We start from the raw sequence: 21,885 nt of genomic DNA, 5'->3' as shown, positions 1-21,885 counted from the left end.
ACTCAATAAACTTTCAAAATGATTAACACCTGCCGCCCACACTTTTGCTATACCTTTGGGTGGCCAGGAATAGTCTCCATTGTGACACTTGAAGAAGTATTTGTGTTTATTAGTTGTGTTGGTACTGTCACTAGCAGCACTGGCAGGGGCAATGACTGGTACAAGATGCAGCGGCCTCCTGAGAAGGGCCCAGGCACTTACCTTTTTGTTTTTTTAACAAATTAAGCCCCGTCTGTATTGTATTCTCATTCAGTCTCCCATCTTTGTATCTCGCTACCTGCTTCTCTCACTGCCTGCCTTCTTTCGTTTCCCCACTCCTCTCGTTTCCCTCACTCTCTACCCTGTTTTTCTGTCGTCCCTCCGTCTCTCTCGCTGTCACTTCCTTTTCTGTCACTCGCACTTCCTGTCTATCCCCTCTCGGGGCCTCGCTCCCTCCACTGCACTCCGTCTCTCCCACTTTCGTGTGCCAGCCTGCCCCCGTCTCCTGCTGCCTGCCTCTCCCATGTGAATATCGCCCTCGGGAGGTCTGGAGGGCCCCCTCTGCCTGACTCGAGTTAAACAGATTAGAGAGGGCTCCTTGTTCTTTTGTCTATGCACGCAGACTCTGCAGTTATTGCTTTCGGTGTCTTATCAGCGCTCCTCTGCGCAGCCGGATATTAGAAGGGGCCCGGATATGAGCGGGGTCCGCCGGACTCGCCAAGCTTGGCTTATCTCTGAGCTATCGGTGCCCATCAGCCCTGCCGCCTCTCGCCGCCTTCGAGGCCGGTTGATAACATACATCATTTCTTCTATGTTTTGCAGGCGTTGCATTCATTCCAGCGAGCATCTCCTATCTGCTTGGGACTAATATTTTCGGGGTGCTGGCGCATAAAATTGGGAGGTAAGAATTCATGGAGCGCTAGACCCCGCTCTCGCAGAGGCGCGCGAGCCTGGTCTTTTAATAATGACATCGGAATATTATGCAACACAAACTGAATTGTCTTCTTGCATGTAAAAATTCGATCACCATGGTTAGCTAAAAAAAACAAAAAAAACTAAGTGTACCAAAAGCTGAGACTAAAGAGTTCTGCCTACCACCCAGCCCCCCCTACACACACGCCTTTCTCATCACTATGGTACCCCCTCATCTCTCAAGGGAGGATCATGGACCCCATCTTCTCTCCAAATCATATACCCTTTCCACTCCAAGCCCCATTCATGGTATCTACCAGCATCTTCTTTTTCCTACGGGATGCACAAACCTGCTTATATCACTAACTACTTTGGTGCCCACTTACCTTCACTTCCCCTCACAACACTCACAAGATATGGACGACCCAGATGGCAGTCACATCAGCTACCCTCCATACTGCATTTGTGATGCTATTTCCTACACCACACTACCTTCATAGGGTGAGGGGATCAGACTCCTTCACAGAAAGCCAGTTGTGATGACTCCCTACCACCGTGATTATTCTTTCACCAGCACACTTTTGAATACCAATCCACCCCAACAGCCATCCCCTTTAGTTCCCACATTGCAATAATCTGCCACCTTTATTTCTTCGACAATCGTGATGCCACCGAGACAGATTATTACCCAAAATCCCTACCATCTTGCTAGGCAATTTCCACACTGATTTTACAATCTAACTAACTTGAACTCCCTTTTCTCAATTTTTATCCCCAACCAACCACTGATGAACAATCACTCTATTCCCATCTACACTCAAAGTAAACAACTTGTTCTTATACTTTTCTCCAATAACTAACTAGCACTCCACCAAGCATTAACCTCTTATATTTATTTAGCTACATGTAGTTTTATAGGCTACAAATTAGCCACACCAAGGTAGCAGAGAGCTTTACATAAATTAGTGACTGCTACTATTGGTAAAACAAAGAATACGGGAGAATATATAAAGAACATGATATGAGGTATTCCCAACAGGGAGAGGAGGTGTGGAGATTTACTTCACACATGAAGGAATTTCGGTTAACTGATATATTTTGTGAGGTCTGCTGCAGAAGGGTGCAAGATGGCTATCCGTAATCTGAAAGTCTGAACCAGTAGCATGGGCTCAAGAATGGGGTATTAAAAGGTCAGGATCTAGTCATAAATACTTAACCAGCTGCATGTCCTTGAAATTTGTAGGGTCGGAATTAGTATCTAAATTACATCCCCATTTCTGGAACTTCAGAAGAATCCTTCTTAATAGCAGCTGATCTGATTTGAATCACACCTGTATGTGACACCGGAAAAGCATACTTTTTCGTCCTTCTGTGATGATGTTGTATGAAGGGTTAGTTCATAAAGTTGTATGGGTGGTGTTTTGTATATTCGGGACACTCCCAGAGAAGGATTGCCTTATTGTTTGGGAATTCTTGAAAATCAGTTTCCACTCAAAACTAGTCTGCACTTCTGTTAGAAATGGGGTTTCTGGTTGGCTAGGGTATGCACCTAATCCAGGCAGAACCCACTACTCTGGTCAGGGCAAGTCAGACAGACACCAAGATAACCTGTGCTCACCCTCAAATGACAAATATTCAATGAGTAGAAATCAAGATATGAATTTTTAAAGAATAAACCAAAAATCGTGCTTAGAAGTAAGAGCAGTCAAAAAGTTACTTGAGGTCACAAAAGACCAGTGCAAATCCAAAGTTCAGACCAACCGTGAAGGCGGGCAGGCCGGCTATAGGACCTACGCAGGGCCTGCTGAGAAAGTACCTTAGATGGAGCAAAGCGTCGATGCTGAGGGCTTAATGCGTCAATCTTTTCCACGCAGTGGGGTCACTGCCTCGTCTAGCCCTGCTGAAGTTAAGGCAATGCGTTGTTTTCAAGCTGCACAGAGCATCGCCATCAAGCCGCGCAGGCTGTGGAATTGCTTTCGTTGGGCAACCGCTGCGTCAGCGATGCCGCAGAATTTCTCATGCCGTTGATGCAATGTAGTGGTTTTTTGATGAAAGCAGCTGCAGAACACACTTCTGAGGCCCAGAACATAGAGAGGGAAGGACTCCTCGAAGGCAGAGTCCAGCAGTACCAGCAGAATTGCATGAAGTCTTTTGTATCACTGAGACTTCAGAAGAACAGGAGGCAAGCCCCTGAAGATTACTTGGAGTGAAGGCAGCTTCCAGCTCTCCTTTCAGCAGAGTCAGGGAGCAGCAGGGCAACAAGCAGAAGAGCAGTCCTTCCAGAAAAGCAATCCAGTTGAGTCCTTTAAGCAACTCAGCAGTCCTTCTGACAGAGGTTCATTTCAAGATCCAGAAGTGTCTCATTTGTGGGGGTTAGAGACCCTGTACCTATACCCAAAAGTGCCTTTGATTTAGGGGGTGACTTCAAAAGAACTCTCTGAAGTTCACAAGGATCCCTTTCAGCCCAGTCCTGTCTGCTAGTCTAACCCTGGGGTGTAAATCAGTCCTTTGTGTGACAACAGGACACAGCCTATTCAGATGCAAGTGTGAGCCACCACTCCCACGTTCTGCTCAGAAAGACCCATCAGAATGTATATGAATGCAGATGAGTGCTCAGAATGCAGATGAGCCTCACCTTCCTGTGTATGTGGGTGTCTAGGGGGAATGCCAAAGTGTAGCTGTTACCCAAAGTGTATTGGAGACAGACAGTCAGGTACAAAGAGCAGTAAGTACAGTGAAATGTCCACTTTCTAAAAGTTGCATTTCTAAAACAGCAATGTTAAATCGAACTACACCAGTAAGGAGGATTTATCGTTACAATTCCAAACATATCAAACATGTAAAAACGACTTCTCTCTGATCAGCAGTTACAGCTTAAAAGTTTATTAAAGAATCCCCAATGCTGTCCTATGAGAGGGGTTTGCCTCACAGTAGTGAAAAATGAAATAGGCTGTTTGTCACAACTAGGACATGCAAAACATAAAAGTACATGTCCTACCTTTTACGTACATAGCACCCTATGGTTATTTAGGGCCTACCTTAGTGGTGACTTATATGCAATAAAAGGGGAGTTTAAGGTTTGGCAAGTAGTTTTAGATGCCAAGTCAAAATGGCAGTAAACTGCACACTCAGGCACTACAGTGGCAGGCATGAGATGGGTTTGAAAGGCTACTTCTGTGGGTAGAACAATCAGTGCTGCAGTCCACTAGTAGTGTTTGAAATACAGGCCCTAGGTATATGACGTACCACGTTACAAGGGACTTATCAGTACAACAAATATGCCAATCAGGTATTCACCATGTCATCATGTTCAGAGGAGAAGCCCATGCACTTTAGCACTGGTTAGCAGTGGTAAAGTGCTCAGAGTCCTAAGGCCAACTAAAAGAGTTCAGCAAAAAGAGGAGGAGGAAGGCAAAATGATTGGGGTGACCCTTCAGAGAGGGCCATTTTCCAACAACTTTGAAGGCTGCTGGATCCACCTGAGATAATAAATTTGTGGGACATACTGTTTGGTATTTCTCCATGCAGTTCCTGACAAATGACAGTTACATATCCCACTCCTCCAAAACCTATTACATCACACCTAATACACAAATGGAACTACCCTCCCATAATTCCACCCTCATACATTGGCCAGCAGCACAATAAACGTGAACATTTTTTACACCACTGTACAACTCAAATGAAACCTTCAGCACAGGCTATAGCTACCATCTTCCTCTACAGACCTTCATAACCACCAGCCCATCTCCTCAACCTTGAATGGTTCCGTTCATTTGCTCTTTAATGACAAAAATGAGGCCACTCTTTCGAAAATGGAGCAAATCAAAAACCACTGTACATCTTGAATATTATAAAAAAAACTCCCATAAGCCAGCATGCGTCTGAACTAAAAAACGCAAAATCTACATACTTTTAAGATTTAATATTCTCCACACTCTTCCATAGACAACTTGCTCACTCCATTAACATCCTTCTCTCTCCACTCATCTCTTGCTCATTCAGCCCCCTCAGCCTGCCTTAGTCTTTACAGGTTATTCCTCCCCTAAAATCACAAATATCAGACCCACTACAACTCATTGTTATCAGGCTCTGCCACACAGTCATTCTGCCTACCTCACATTCCCATCAATGCTTCCCTCCTCCCGATATTACCAGCGAACTCATTCCTAGAATGAAGAAAACCAACCTCTCTTGTACATCATCTGAGTCTTTCATCCCTCATATTGGCAAACCATCTGCCTTTTTATCTTGTACTTTGTCCTGCCTGACTTCCTTCTTTTACCATTCTTTCAGTTGAGGTACTTTTTCTCAGGAATCAAATCAGCTTCTGTCCCGCCACCACTCAAGACACTTACAGCTGATCCCAAATAATCCTGCGACTGTCGCTCAGTATTACTACTCCCTTCTCAAATATCTGGAACAGCTCATCTTTAACCACCTCTATATTTTTTTCATGGCTTCTGAACTTTATTCCCCATTGAAACCGCCCTTTACCATTTATTCACCTTCATCACATCTATGTGCCATAATCATTCATAATCCATACTAAAACACCTAGGCCTTTCAGCCTCTTTTGACACCATCAACCATGCTGGTCTCCTTACTTCACTACCCCATTCGGTATAATTAAAAAGTACTAGACTGTGGTGATGTGATGTTATCTTTTCGATGTATTCCATATTCCAAGTTCTGTAACCTTGGATTTTGTAATGTAGAATGAAGGAACATAGAATGTGTTTTATGTGGGGCAGTTGCTACCAGCTTCGTCACTACATAGACTTTCTACCATCTCTCCTACCAATCCTTTACTGTCTCAGGGTGTTCATCTCTTTCATGGCCTCTTACTGCGCCAGTCAGTGTGCTACTAGATTTTACTCTAGGCCCTCTTCATTTCCTACTAAATGGAACGTCCCACACTCGGGTCACATTCAACAAGGAAACCTTGTGGACAAGTATCACATTGCCATCCTGAATACCAGTAATAGTGCCACAGTACTTCAGTGCTGTAAGTGCAATGAAAGATAGCAGTTGAGAAGGTGTAAAGTGTCATGAGACAATACTTACTTTAAGTACGGTTTGATGTCAGGGTAGGGGAAGTTGTACAAGAGCTTGAGTAATTAAGAAACTTTGGTAAGACAGGTGGTCTTGTCTATTTAGCCAGCGTGGAAAAGTATTCTGGAGGTTTGTTTCTTAAAGCTGTAGCCACACACACCTTTGTATATGGGAGACAGCAAAACTCTACAAAGGAATAATTTATTTTAAATATAAATGTAATATCCTGGACTACGATCAGTAGCAATAAAGTCTCAGACAAGGTACATGCAAGATACTTGAAATGGCAGCCAAGGTAAAGACAAAGAGCACCTCTTAAAAGAGATTAGAAGATGTAATGTTATGTGTATTTGTATAGCACACACGTAGTTGGGGAGGGTATCTTGAAGCTGTATGGGTCGCGCCAGGGCCGGGGCTTGGTGAAGAGTCAGGTCTTCAGTTTCTTGCAGAATTCAAGGACCGGGAAGGTGGCTCTGATGTGCAGAGGCAAGTTGTTCCAGACTATAAGAGCAATGTAGAAGGCACCACCGCCGAGTCTGACTCTGTGTAAGTGGGAGAGGGGTGTGCGAGTAGGAGTTTAGCTGAGCAGAGGCGTCTGGTAGGTTTGTGGAAGATTATGCAGCTGTTGAGGTACATTGGAGCAATGTTGTGTGAGGCATTGTATGTGTGCGTGAGGAGTTTGAAGAGTGCTCGTTTGTGGACTGAGAGCCTGTGGAGTTCTTTGTGGTGCACGGTGATGTGAGTGCAGGGTGGGAGTCTGGAGTCTTCTGGTCAGTTAATCATTGATTCCAGCTTAAAGTCCATTACAGTAGTACAGCTTGCTGGTGATGAGGGGTTGGGTGACAGTTTTGCAAGTGTTGGTTGGGAGCCATTTGAAGGTCTTATTGAGCATCTTGGGTGTAAGAAAGCAGGACAGAGATACTTCATTCACTTAGCTGATGTGTTGGTTGTTGATTACTGTTCCGATGTACTTTGTGCAGGCTATCAAAAGGGGTGAGTTACTGAGCTCAGCAGACCACCATGTGCATCTTTTTCAAAAACATTACTACTTCCATCTTGTCTGTGTTGAGCTTGAAGCAGTTGGTTTTCATCCATCTGGTGACTTCGGTCCTGAAGGTGTAGAAATTGGTCTGGTGTTTGGTGTCTTGTTGGAGCACGAGAGTATGAGCTGGGTGTGATCAGCTTAAGATATGATGATGATTACGAGGGCGTGGATGATGCTGGTGATAAACAAGGTGGAGCTGTGTGAGAATCCTTGTGGAACTCTGAGCCCTGAGGTTGACGGCATCTGAAGTGAAGAGGGCTGGGCTGACTGATTGGGCGTGGCCTGTCAGGAAAGAGCAAGTCAGAAAAGTGCAGGTCGGTGGATGGCTTTTTGCAGTCAATGGATAAGAATGGGGTTGGAGACAATGTTGAAGGCTGCGAAAGGCAGGCAAGGGGCACACACAAATCATTTTGTAATGGGAACTGTTAATTCCATAGCCACATCTGAAAGAACATTAGCTGCAGAATCCTTTAATTGTAAGCAGTAAATAAGGGTGTAGGTAAATATTAGAAATGGGGTCTCTAGTTGGTAGAGGTATGCACCCTGTCCAAGTAGGGATCCCGACCCTCTAGTCAGTGTAAGTGAATTACACACCAAAGATAAGCTGTGCTCAACCCCTTGGTAGCTTGGCACAGAGCAGTTAGGCTTATCCCCTGACGCAATGAAGTATTTGTACACACATACAGTAACAGTGAAAACACCACAAAAATACCCCACACTGGTTTAGAAAAATAGCCAATATGTATCTGAGTATAACAAGGCCAAAATGACAAACATCCAAAATATACAAGTCAAGATATGAATTTTTCAAGATGAAATGCAGCTATAGTGCTTAGAAACACAATAGATCCGGTTGGGGATATCTCGATGTGCTTGACGGATATGAATCCACAAATTCAGGCTGACCACGATGGAGCACAGGCCGGCTACGGAGTCACGCAGACGCCAGTACAGTACCTTGGAGACGGTGAGAATCAAAGATGATGCAAGGCGCCGGGCGGTGAGGCATCACTGACGCAGTTGCAATGCTGATACCTTACTTCTATGCAGGTCATTGGTGTGTTGGCACTCGGGGACAGTGGCTTGCACAACAGCGGTGATGTTTCACTGAAGCAAGTGAGGCTTTAGTTCCTGGAGGCGGTGCAGTGTCAATGACTCGTCAAGAGTCAAGCCTCAAGGAATCGACTTCACTGCGTCTATATCACACCACAAGGAACCAATGCATTATCTCCCCTGGCAGTAAGGAACCAAGGAATCACTTCCCTTGGGAGTAAGGAACCGACGCATTGCTTTGTTTTTCCGGTACCTCACCTTCCCTGCGCCTGTTTTCCTCTTTGATTTTGACACATCCCAGATACTTTGTGATGAAAGTGACACATCCATAGTTTAATTTAGACTGAACTATTTTGAACCTTTTAAAAGTGATATCTTTGCTTGTGTATGTTGGAATTATTTTGTTTTGGTCTTGTTTTACTTACATAAAGATTGGTTATTTTTCTAAACTGGTGTAGGGGCCATTTGCAGTGTTTTACTGTGTGTTTATGTACAAATACTTTACACATTGCCTCTGAGATAAGCCTGAATGCTTGTGCCAGGCTATGAAGGGGGTGAGCAGCAGTTATGTTAGGTGTGTAACTCCCTTACCCTGACTAGAAGGAAGGGTCCCTACTTGAAAAGGGTGCAAGCCACTGCCAACTACAGACACCCATTTCTAACACCAGTAAATTAAATATGGCAATCATGGAGAAACCAAATGCCAATACATTTTAGACACAGAGCACATGCACTTTAGCACTGGTCAACAGTGATAAAGTTCCGAGAGACATAAAGCCAGCAAAAACGAAGCTAAGCACACAGACAAAAACAGGATGGCTGCAGCGACAAGACTGAGAAAACCACGCCAAAAAATGCCAGGTCTAACAGAGTAATAAAAATGTCACTGGCCACATGTCCATGCAAGTAGCAGAATCTAAATCCATGTGTACATATATAATAGGAACATGTAACTGCAAGACATTATACGAATCCCATTATGTAAGAAGTGGCTGAAGGTGTCAAACTAGCGAAAGGTCCACTTGTATAAGAGCACTCTACTAGTAGTGTCATGCATAAAAGTAAGCTTCATGCTAGAATTAAGCATGGTGGGAGGCAGCTTTAACAGATGCTGTGCCTGAAAGTCAAGTTCAGAGGCATGAGAGAAAAAGGGACACATATTAGGAAGAGCATAAAATACTCAGTCACAACCCTAGTCATAATCACAGCTGTAAAACAAGTAATGAGTTAAAACTTCTTTCAAAAAGGGAAAAAAGATACTAAAGGAAAAATTGGGGGAAAGATAGAGGGTGGGGAGAAGTCCCGGTTAATGTCCCCTCACTCCCCATTCGGAAAAAAGAAGGATGGGAGAAAAACAGTCCTACAAAGAAAAATAAGTATGTATGTGCATTTTGATTCAGAACATGTTAAATAAGTAAGATTTAAAAGACTACATTCTTTTCAAACGCTCACCGGAGGACCATCTAATAACCTAACATGACTGACCCTTTTATCCCAGAATTCTTATCCCCACTTCATTCCCCATTTCGAAACCTCTCCCCTTCCGAGCTTCCCCTCCACATTCTCTCAGAACTATTAGTTATGAGAATAATGAAGAACTATAAGAGGTTAATTATTTTCTGTTGCAACACTTATACCTATTGTTGTGTTTATCAGTCTGTTGATCACCTGTGTTGCCGTTCCTTAATTGATCTTCACCATGCCGCTCTATTACCTCATCTCCACCCCCCGTGGGAAGTGTATATGCAGGAGCGGCCCATGCAAGTAAGAGTGGTGGGCGTGGTAGGGGGGCGGAGGAGTGACTGGACAGATGAAGACGAGGGAAAATTAAATAAATAATACATTTTCCCTCGTCGTCTGCCGAGTTCCCCTCCCACCCCACCTCACCGCTCTTACCTGCACGGGCCACTCTTGTGTATATGCCTTCCCTACAGACCTCTGCCATGCTTCCCTCTGAGTAAATCAACACTTACTCAGTAAATAACCTAATACGAATATAGATACCAAGGCAGCGAGTGGTGTTGTGCCAGCCGCTCATCCGCTTCTGCCCACGTTCATTCAGATTGTTCAGGACTCAGGACATAATATATATATTATTATAATATATTGTTCATGCAGCAGGACATCGTTCTTAGATTGAGATAATATTTTATCTTCATGAATGCAACTGGCCATGCCACGGACACCAATTCACCAAAACTCTTTGGGCCTGGTTCACAAAGATAAATTTACACTTTTGTGTAAGTTTCCGATTTAAGAGTAGTATCTCTACGAGTGCGTAGTGCGGAGTCTCTTCACATAAACAAAGGTCTTTTTATGTGCCAAGACACTGTGCTCGTAAAAATACTACTCATAAATGCCTTTGTTAATAGTAAAACAATCATTAACTTACACAAAAGTGTAAGTTTACGTTTGTGACCTATCTTTTTATTTGCCGAGGAGTTTCTGCACTCATAAAGCTGTATCTCGTTAAACCCTTTGGAATTGCAAATAATCGTAAACTTACACAACAATTTAAGTTTACCTTAGTGAATCAGGGCCAAAGGTTTGTAAAAATGACATGACACACCATATGGCCTGCCGAAATCGTAGCAAAAGTCTTGATCTCCAGGGGTAGCATGCAAAGTGGCAACAGCAGCAAAATAGGAACCAAGGGGTAGTAGCTGCTAGCCCTCACTGGCATCCATGAGCCAAACGAACATGCAATACAATGATTACATTCATGTTACATTTACTCACATTCAAGGGATGTACCTGATCACAGTAGAACTTCCATAGACGAGGTACAAGTCAAACATATGCTCAGAGTTGGGTAGGTTACCCCTAAGCAGCAGGATTTACACTTGCGGCCAGGAGCCCCGGGGGTAGATAAACTGAAACTTACTAGAGCTCGGGTGTAGTTTTCATTCTGGAAGCCTTCATAATGCAGCTTCCCTTTGTGGTATACGCATTAATGTATACCTAGTAAGACAGCCAACGAGGTTTCCTGCTTTCCACTTGAGTGTAAAGTGGCCGATTGAATTTAGCTTAGGTTTGAAGTGAGTTTTGTTTTCTCTTTTTCCATTATGCCTCCAAGAGGACTTGTCAACAGTCACTGGCAGTGGTGAGCTGATTATCAAGACATGCTCTTATACGTCTCCCACATTTAAAGAACATTTTCTTGTCTTTCCAGGTGGCTCTGTGCTCTGCTCGGAATGATAATCGTTGGAATAAGCATTTTATGTGTGAGTACTATTTCGCATTTTAACAGAAGAAATGACATTAGAATTAACTGCTACCTACTTGAATAATTTGTCCGATGTGTACCAGACCAGAACAGCCTTGTCCCAAGATGACCCAACAATTTGTGTGTAGGGTTTTGAGAAAGAAGTTTCGCAGAACTTTTAGCATTCTTCAAATAATTCAAAGGAGTATCCCATGTGTTGGAAATTTGGACTTTGTGCATTTTACCCTTGCTAACACTAATACAGTGCCTGTGCTTTCCCTTTCAAACTGCAATTGGTATACACCTAATTGGCACATTTAGTTTATTTATAAGTCCCTAGTATATGGTAATAGCCGTACCAAGGGATGGTAAATGAAATGCTACTAGTGGGCTGCAGCACTTATTGTGCCACTCTCTGAAGTGGCACTATAAAACATGTCTCCAGGGCTACCATTGCAGCCTGAGTGTGCATTTATTAAGTTCCATTTCGACCTGGCAAAATAAACATTTATAAAATTATAAACATCCCGAAGGTAGGCCCTAAATGCCTATGGAGCAGAGTGCATCGAATTTTAAAAGTAGGACATGTATATGTAATGGTTTACATGACCTGGCAGTGATAAACTCCAAAGTCGTTTTTCGCTGTGGTACAGCTTGCACGCCCATTGGTTAATACTGGCTTACCCTATTACCTTAAATAAGTGCTAAATTCAGTTTGGGAGTGGCTAGAACAATTTAAGGACTCATTTTAATAGAAATTTCAAATCGAACTTAATGGTCAAGTCAGATTTCATATTACAATTTTGGAAATTACTTTTAGGACATGTTTCATTTTCCTGACTAAAACCAAAAGGCCTTTCTACCAGTGTCCATCTGCTATCTGACCACAGATGGGTCCTCTGGGGCGAGATGTGTATTGCTACCAGACAGTGGATGAAGGGCCATGGGAGTGGGACTCTTCCCTTGATAGGCTGGCCAAAGGAATTGCTGTTTGAGCCCCTTCTTGACCTTCATAGGATGCCTACCTTGTAACTGATGAATGAAGCTCAAAACTAAGCCTGTCTCCCCTTTGTCTCTCTAGTCAGACTGGCACCAAACCCAGTGGGGGTAGAGGATCTGACCAGAACTGGTGTAGGGGGTGGACAAAGGCTTGTACTACACCAACAGGCTGACACCGGGCATAAAAGTTGACCCCACAGACTTCTCCTAAGAACACTCCTGGACCTGTGAAGATCAAAAGAAGAACTGCCCTATTGTCTAAAACCTGAAGGAAGAACAGACCTGCTTACCTTGAACCCAGGACCATAGAGGTGACTTCAGGGGTCAGTTGACTGACCAACTGTTTAAGCTATAGGGATACAGCAAGCTTCCAGTGTTAAATAGGCCTCTTTCCCTACAACTGCCCGACTAACCAGGTATAACTGGACCTGCCATGGACCAAGCTGCTGGCCTCTGTTGGTGTGTGTCCTAACCCTCAAGTGGTGCCATCAGGTCTTGGATATTTGGCTGGTGTTAGAAAACACACCTCTGTCCTCAAACTGCAATTAGTAGGATTTGGAATCTTTTTGCCAACTTTCTGCCTGAAGAACCAAAGAGGACCGGGGTCACCGTAAAAGCTGCACCCATCAACGTCGAATTGCATGTTTGCCTCAACTTGCTTCTTTACCCTGCTGAAGGAGCTCTGACTTCCAGAAACATTTCTCAAATGTAGAAGACTTCTCCGGGACTAACACCAAGCAGCCTCTAATCGACATCAAAGCCTTCATATGAACTTACTTTGTTAACTCAGAGCTTTCTTGCTTCTATCGATGACTGCACCGCGATCCCACTCTTCAGCAACCCACTGTCGTCAAGCCTAGGTGTGTACGTGGTCACACAGGTCAAAATGTCAGTGGGTTCTTTCTCATGTACCTCTAGGAAGCTTTCACGATTATTGTTTCTTGCTCGTTTCATGCAAGAGTGAACCTGTTTCTTAGGGTATTGTCTCTTCAGCAGATTGTCAGCCAGTATCTCTGCTTCAATTTTGTAGTCCTCTGTGGAACTACAATTTCTTCTAATTCTTAGAAATTGGCTGAAGGGAAGGTTATTTCTCAGTGTAGCAGGATGATAGCTGCTGTACGGTAGCAAGCTGTTTCTGTCGGTAGGCTTTTTGTATAGGGATGTCGTTATTCTACCCTCTTGTAATCTGATGGTGAGATCTAGGAAGACAATATTCGTGGCAGATATAGTGTGGGTGAATTTCAAGTGCTGTTTTTTTGTGTTAATCCACTCGCAAAATTCAGCGCATCTCCGTATGTCCCCCTGCCAAAAGATGAGGATGTCATCTATGTACCTCTTCCACAGTCTCAGGTTAGCTCCGAAGGGGTTACTCGTATGTTGAAAGGTCTCTTGTTCAAATGCCGCCATATACAAACATGCCACACTGGGGGCAAAGGTACTTCCCATCGAAGTACCCTGAGACTGGTAAAAGAGTTGGCTGTCAAACTCAAAAAAGTTTTCTGTTAAGGCCAGGGTGGCACATTGCATGATGAACGAAATGGGTGTTGCTGCTGTCCATTCACTCCCACTTAGTGCAGATTCTATTACGGCCAATGTCTCTCTCTGTGGGATATTGGTATACAGTTGTTCCACATCCAGGGTGACCAGGAGGTCAATCTCGCCTGTGTTTTCTATTTAATCTATAACACAGAGGATATCTGTTGTGTCCCTGATGTATGATGGTGTCTGTTTGACCAAAGGTTGTAGGTAATGGTCGCAGAATTTTGAGAGCGGCTCTAAGAGTGAGCCGACTCCTGAAACTATAGGTCTGCCCGGGACAGGGGTGGTCTCCTTATGTATTTTTGGCAGAGTGTAAAAATAGGGTGTTTTGGGATGTTGGGTAATCAAGAAATCAGCTTCTTTACCACTGATCCACCCATTACTCTCTGCCTCATAGACCATGGTGGTTATCTCAGTCGTTAATCGAGTCGTGGGGTTTGTTGTTATCGGAGTATAGAATTTACTATTCCGTAGTTGGCGTTGGCACTCGGTGTTGTAATCCGAAGTGGATTGTATGACCGTGGCGCCCCCTTTGTCAGCTTGCTTTATTGTAATTTCCATTGTCCTCAGTCAATGATCAAATCGCTGCATGGTCTTGATTAGAGAGATTATGGAAAGGAACTCTGGTATCCTGGTTCTTCAGTTCTTTTAAGACAGCCTTCTCAAAGGTCATTACCTCCACAGGTACCATGTCAACGGTAGGCGTGAAGGTCGAGGGATTACGAAGACCTGAATCCAGTCTTTTTGTGCAACCACTGCCTATATATATTTTTGACAGGGTTAAGATGATTCTTTACAGAGGAAGTGTCCTGTTCTGAGAGCTTAAATTGTGAGCTGTAGGGCGAGATGAAATCTGTGATCTGTTCCTATCTAAGGTTGGGGGGGGGGGGAGAGTCAACAAAATAACAGGGAGAACCTGCTACAGCCAAGCCGAGGGTCTTGCTTGGCTGGGCTGAGTAGGCTCTAAGTGTACATGCACAAACCAAGCATTGAAAATGTTTGGCAAGTTAACTGTGCAAACAATTCCATCTAAAAATATGATGAAGGCTCTTCAACATTCTAAAAAGTGTATTTTTCAACATGAAATCAATTTAACTTAATACATCAGAATATATCACTGCATTGAGACATTTATTAAAAGTGACAATTTTTAAACTTGAACTTAAAAATATTCATGTTCCCTCCCTCCGCCATGACAACAATGACATTAATGAATTTAACCGAAAATCAATTGTCATGTGCACTGTGAGAAATTGGGTTGTTGGTTGACAGGGGTGTGAGCCCCGGTCAATCAACAGCCATAGTCCCTTGTAGGGTGAACCACAAAAAGTCACTAAATTAACCTGTGCTTAACCCTGGATAGCTTGGCACTAAAAGCAGTCAGGCTTAACTTAGAGGCAATGTGTAAAGCATTTATGCAGTACACAAACAGTAATAAAGTGAAAATACAACATCAGCAACCCACACGGACTTAGAAAACTTTAATAATTTACTGGACACCAAAATGGCACTAAAATTCAATCAGTAGAAAGTGAGTTATGAATCTTTAAAGTATTTAGTAAAAACTAGTGTTTATGAGATCAGTGTGCCAACCGTGGACATCTTGTCAAGTAAGACCGGGTCAATGTCGAAAAATATGGCTGACCACGTGCAGCGTGGTTTGGATACAAGAAGTGGATTGGGCCTGGTCAGCACTTACCTTGTGACTTAAAAATATTTCAGAGAAAAATGTTCTGATAAGGTAAAGCTCAGTGGGCAAGGCTGCAGGTGGTGTCTGAAAAGGGATCGTGGTCATCAGACAGCCTTGGGTCGAAGCTGCAGTGAAGATTTTTTACTCTCCAGCGGGATGAGGCAGAGGGTTGTACCCAAGGACAGTTTCACGATGCCCCTTTGGAGGAGGAAAGCTGAAAAGGATTTGCTGTTGAGGAGGTGAATGTAGCAGGAGAAGTTGCAAAGTCAATCTGACTGGCGATGCACCCCAGGCAGAGGGGAGAGCAGGTTGGACCCGGTATCCTCCTGGTTCTCAAAACAGTTTTTAGCCAAAAAGTTTCTAAGTCCCTATGTTCATATTTAGGCTCTTTGGTCACCTTCGGCACCCCTTCCAAGGGCCGAGGACTAGTGTGGCACCACCTAGAGGGCCAGGACTTACTCAAGCTGGGTCCAGGTGTCAGTTCAAGATAGAGGAAGCCTTTTATGTCCCGGTTGCTCTGAACAAGAGGCCAACTAAGTAGCAGTGTGTGCCACTCTGGAGGTCCTAGAACAGATGAAGATCCAGTCCTTGTACCCAGGCAGAAGGGAGCAGGGCAATAGGACAGCAAATCAGCAGGGCAGCAGTACATCAGAGCAGCAATCCAGCAAAGTGGCAGTCCTCCTAGCAGCACACCAGTCCTCCTTCCTGACAGAGTATCCACAGGTCCAGAAGTGTACTGAACAGTGAGTCTGAAGGTCTTATTTTTATAACCTCTGGAAGGTGGGAGAAGCTTCTAGAAAGGTTCTTTAAAGTGCATTGAATTTCCTGACTCTCCTGCCCTGGCTCCAGCCTGGCAGAAGTGACAATATGATGTTGTTAGGCCCTTTATGTGAAGTGCACAAGCAATTCAGTTGCAAGTCTGGCTGTGCTTAGCTCCGCCCCCTCCTCCTACCAGCAGATGGCCCAATGAGGCAGACCTAGTTCCTCTATTGTGTGACTGTCTTGGAAGAATTCATAAAGTTTAACTGTCAGCTACACCCAGTCATGTGACAGAAGACAGGCTGCAGGCACAAAGGGCTAAGGTAAACAAAATGGCAACTTTATAAAAGTAAAAGTAGTACCCAGATATGTACCTGGGAATTCCCAATGCACTACAAAAAACACTATCCAGTGTGACTTTGTGACGTAAATTGACATTGAGTTAACATACAGTTCAAGTGAAACACATTAAACAATAGAAGACCAACGAGTGTAAGCTGAATCACAAGGAATCCAGTAGACGTCGTGTGTGGCTTGAAAACAATTCTTCTTTATTACTGAAGAGCACCAATGTTGAAGGTGGCTGTAGCCAAAATCGGCTTTTTTATAAGTGAAAATCAAAGGCAAAATTATTGTCCAAATGTACAAGTCTCCCAATGCATTTCGGGCTATAAAACAAAAGCCCTTCGTCAGGGGAATCTGCAGAAAACAAATAACAACGATATGTATACATTCGTAATTACAACATGAGTGTATGCGACAACTTTATAAAAGTGGCATTTTCAGAATTGTCATGAAAAACCCAACGTTGCCATTAAAGAAGGTTTATCATTACAATGTCATAGATATTAAACATGACATGACTACCTGCTCCCAATTGTAAACGATAGCCTATTAGATGTAATAAGGAATCTCCAAAGCCATGCTCTGGGAGGGGTAGGCTGGTAGTGAAAAACAAATGTAGGTGTTTTTCACTACTAGCACATGTAAAACCTAAGAGTACATGTCCGACCTTTCAAATACACACACCCTGCCTTATAGGCTACCTACGGCCTACCTTAGGGGTGACCTATATGTAATAAAAGGGATGCTTAAGACTTGGCAAGGGGTGTTTAATCCCAAGTCCACATGGCAGTTTAAAACTGCATTCAGGCTGCAATGGCAGGCCTGGAATATGTTTTAAGGTGCTAATTAAGTGGGTGGCACTGTAAGTGCTGCAAGCTCACTGGTAGCATTTGATTTACAGCCCCTGTGTATATGATATACTACTCTATAAAGGACTTATCAGTAAATTAAATATGGCAAGTAGGTGTATGGCAATCAAATGATGTTTAGGGGAGTGAGCACACACTCTTTAGCACTGATTAGCAGTGGTAAAGTGCACAGAGTCCTAAGATCAACAAAAATAAATGTCAGTACTAAAATGAAGGTAAGCAGGCAAAAGGTTTAGGGGAAGACAGGCCTAAGGCTGACAGGTATTACATGCACCCTATATGTGGCCTAGAGTCTTATATGGAGGGCATTTTTGGAATATTTAAATCAGACTCAAGAGAGGTGGTTTTATAGGAAACTCTCAGAACTCACATATTTTAAAGTGCTCTAAAATGCAATAAGGAAAAGAAAACACAGCTAAATAAAACATTTGCCTAGGATCACACAATTTGGTCAAGCAGGAAAGGTGGAAAAAATCCAGGGGTTTCTGATTTCATGTTGTGCCATTCAGCCACTAGATGGGTATCTCTTTTCCTCTCCTGTTTCACATTAAAGGTTAATGCTTTTTCTTTAATTCTTGGTGCATTAAGTTAGAGTGGGGTTTTCAAGCAGAAGCCACATGAATGAGGCTTGTTGTTGGCTTGCAGGTCAAAAAGGGCCTTAAGCTGAGCCTGTGCCAGACATCTGACTTGAAACTCATTTGAGCCTTCAGTGGTTCGCCCACCTCTAAGTAGGGAAATCTTCATAGGCTGTGCTCTGAGGCTTTAAGGTCTCATTGCTTGAGAAAAAGTGCACTGACCAGAGAGGATGCTGGAGGACAGACAGTACATGCAACGAGCACAACAGTCTCCCCTTTGCTATCTTACATCTATAAACATATATATTTGAAATACAAACTTTGAAATACAAACATTACTCTCCAGGGAGAACTAAGGGCCAGTTGGCAATAAAAGATTTGCTTTCAAATACACGATTTCCAAAGCATAATTATTTTGTGAGGGAAAAACAGACGTTTAAGTAATAATACCCTGAACTCAGTTTAAACCACTGAGGAAAAGCTTATGTTTTGCACAGTTCTGAGCATGCTGGTACAAGGGGAAAGCAGTTGAGGTATCCCATACCCTTGGCAGCCCGATGAGGCAGGCAATTTTCAAATGACTAGTGTGGCCATCTCTCTCCAAACCAGTACAGACTCTGTCGTCAGTGCTGAAATTTTAACCTCCAAATCATTGAGTTCAGATGTTTTAGTCTAATTACTTCAGTGGAAGCAAAACAAGACTACAAGACCCAGAATGCATTAGGATATCACAATAAAGACCAGGACTGGAAACAATGTCCATAATGAACTGGAGGGAGGTGATCACCATAAAAATTCACTGCAGGACTTCTGCACAGTAACCATATCCCTGGGATACCCTACTGCTAAAGTATAGATCTGTGATCACAAACGCATCTCTGTATTGTCTGATATTTTATCTATGTATTCTTGTTTTGATATGATGCAGGTACCATTTGCCAAAAACATCTATGGGCTGATACTTCCAAATTTTGGCGTTGGATTTGCAATTGGTAAGTAGTAAACAATAGTGGAGCAATATTCTACCAATTAAAACTGACACTATTGTCCTATGAATCTTCAGATATTTTGGGGCTATTCAGAAAGGTAACTTGCAATTGTGAGTAATTTACACGTGTTTCCTACTCTTACACTTTTGAGTAACTTTAGTACTGCAGGTTATTCACAAAATCAAAGTATAAATTTACTCAAAAGTGTAGACTTTCTTGTCTCCATCGCTTGAAAAAGAAAGTGGAGCCAAACGTACGAGGGCAAGTTACTACTGAAAAAAAGACAGTAGTATGCTCAGACACACTGATGAAACAACACCTTCCCATAGAAAATAATCAAGGCAATGATTTAAATTTCAACCCCATTAGACAATGTTAAAATACATTAATGTATTGAACATATTAAGTATAATTAATTTTAATTTAATTGTAAACCTATTTAAATACTACATATTTATTATTTCATTGTAAAATATTTTAATAACCTTTTTTGAACTTAATTCATGTAACAATAACTTATTAAATAGAATCAAACTACCATTAATACATTCTATACATCACTTTTAATGTTTATCAATGCATAAAAAAATATTTGTCTACTGTTGGTGGGAATTTAGGTGCCGATTCCGATCCGTTAAAAAAATTCCCCGTACGACTCGCATCCGGACTTTTTTCCGTACGAATCGTACAAGTCCCGTACAAACTGGCAAGTACGATCCGTATGGGAAAAAGTCCGTACGAATCGCAGTGGGAAAATTCCCCCACACGTACTCGGGTCGGAAAATGTGTCCGACACGTCCCCGGACGTTTTTACGTACAAATGTGAAAACCGAAGTCCGAGCGCGCAAGTACGATTTGTACCGTGCGTCCGAAGTTACAACCGTATGGAAAAAACACCGTACGGACCGAACTCCCATAGCAACCATGGAGACATGTGCTCGCATACGCGCCGAACACCCCCCCCAGCCCCCGTATGTACGCGCCGAACCCCCACCCCCGTAGGTACGGTGCGGACCCACAGCCCCCCTGTAGGTACGGACGGTACCCCCACCCGTGTATGTACGGACCGTACGCCCACCCCACCCGTGTATGTACGGACCGTACCCCCACCCCACCCGTGTATGTACGGACCGTACCCCCACCCGTGTATGAATGGAGCGTACCAACATCCCACCCGTGTATGTACAGACCGTACCCCCACCCCACCCGTGTATGTACGGACCGTACCCCCACCCCACCAGTGTATGTACGGACCGTACCCCCACCAGTGTATGTACGGACCGTACCCCCACCCGTGTATGTACGGACCGTACCCCCACCCCACCCATGTATGTATGGAGCGTACCAACACCCCACCAGTGTATGTACAGACCGTACCCCCTCCCGTGTATGTACGGACCGTACCGCCACCCCACCCGTGTATGTACGGACCGTACCCCCACCCCACCCGTGTATGAATGGAGCGTACCAACACCCCACCCGTGTATGTACGGACCGTACCCCCACCCGTGTATGCATCGAGCGTACCAACTCCCCACCCGTGTATGAATGGAGCGTACCCCCACCCCACCAGTGTATGTACGGGCTGTACCCCCACCCCACCCGTGTATGTACGGACCGTACCCCCACCCGTGTATGAATGGAGCGTACCCCCACCCCACCAGTGTATGTACGGGCCGTACCCCCAACCCACCCGTGTATGTATGGACCGTACCCCCACCCCACCCGTGTATGTACGGACCGTACCCCACCCCACCAGTGTATGTACGGACCGTACCCCATCCCATGTATGTACGGACCATACCCCCACCCGTGTATGTACGGACCGTACCCCCACCCGTGTATGCATGGAGCGTACCAACTCCCCACCCGTGTATGAATGGAGCGTACCCCCACCCCACCAGTGTATGTACGGGCCTTACCCCCACCCCACCCGTGTATGTACGGACCGTACCCCCATCCCACCCGTGTATGTACGGACCGTACCCCCACCCGTGTATGAATGGAGCGTACCCCCACCCCACCAGTGTATGTACGGGCCGTACCCCCACCCCACCTGTGTATGTATGGACCGTACCCCCACCCGTGTATGTACGGACCGTACCCCCACCCGTGTATGTACGGACCGTACCCCCACCCGTGTATGAATGGAGCGTACCCCCACCCGTGTATGAACGGAGCGTACCCCCACCCGTGTATGTACGGACCATACCCCCACCCGTGTATGAATGGAGCGTACCAACACCCCACCCGTGTATGTACGGACCGTACCCCCACCCGTGTATGAATGGCACGTACCCCCACCCCACCCGTGTATGTACGGACCGTACCCCCACCCCCGTGTATGTACGGACCGTACCCCCACCGTGTATGTATGGACCGTACCCCCACCCATGTATGAATGGAGCGTACCCCCACCCCACCCGTGTATGTACGGACCGTACCCCCACCCGTGTATGAATGGAGCGTACCAACACCCCACCCGTGTATGTACGGACCGTACCCCCACCCATGTATGAATGGAGCGTACCCCCACCCCACCCGTGTATGTACGGACCGTACCCCCACCCCACCAGTGTATGTACGGACCGTACCCCCACCCGTGTATGTACGGACCCTACACCCAGCCCCCCTTGTATGTACCGTGCGAAACACCACCACCGATGGACGGTGCGGACCAACACCCTGCCCGTGTTCGTACGCACCCTACCCCAGGCCCACACACCAGCACCCTCACCCAACATCGGGCAGGTACGAGTCGTACTAAGCCATAGGAAAGGACAGCACTGTACAACAACATGGCCCATGTACGCACCGTACAGAGGCTAAAAACACTCCTACTGAACCAGAACTAACCAAAAAAACACAAGG

At 44.6% G+C, this 21,885-nt stretch overlaps 1 protein-coding gene across 2 annotated transcripts in view; it reads left to right on the top strand.

Moving 5' to 3' along the window:
• SLC18A2 (solute carrier family 18 member A2) overlaps positions 1–21,885 on the top strand; it is a 379,609-nt gene that overhangs the window by 325,115 nt on the left and 32,609 nt on the right. For both annotated transcript variants that reach the window (XM_085603098.1, XM_085603106.1), the window contains 3 exons: positions 802–880; positions 11,217–11,268; positions 18,954–19,017. In XM_085603098.1, the coding sequence (XP_085459224.1) occupies positions 802–880; positions 11,217–11,268; positions 18,954–19,017 (195 nt within the window). The remainder of the gene's footprint in view (positions 1–801; positions 881–11,216; positions 11,269–18,953; positions 19,018–21,885) is intronic.

Source organism: Triturus cristatus, chromosome 1_2, assembly GCF_964204655.1.
Source record: "Triturus cristatus chromosome 1_2, aTriCri1.1, whole genome shotgun sequence".
Taxonomy (NCBI): domain Eukaryota; kingdom Metazoa; phylum Chordata; class Amphibia; order Caudata; family Salamandridae; genus Triturus; species Triturus cristatus.
This window is presented reverse-complemented; position numbering and strand designations above follow the sequence as displayed.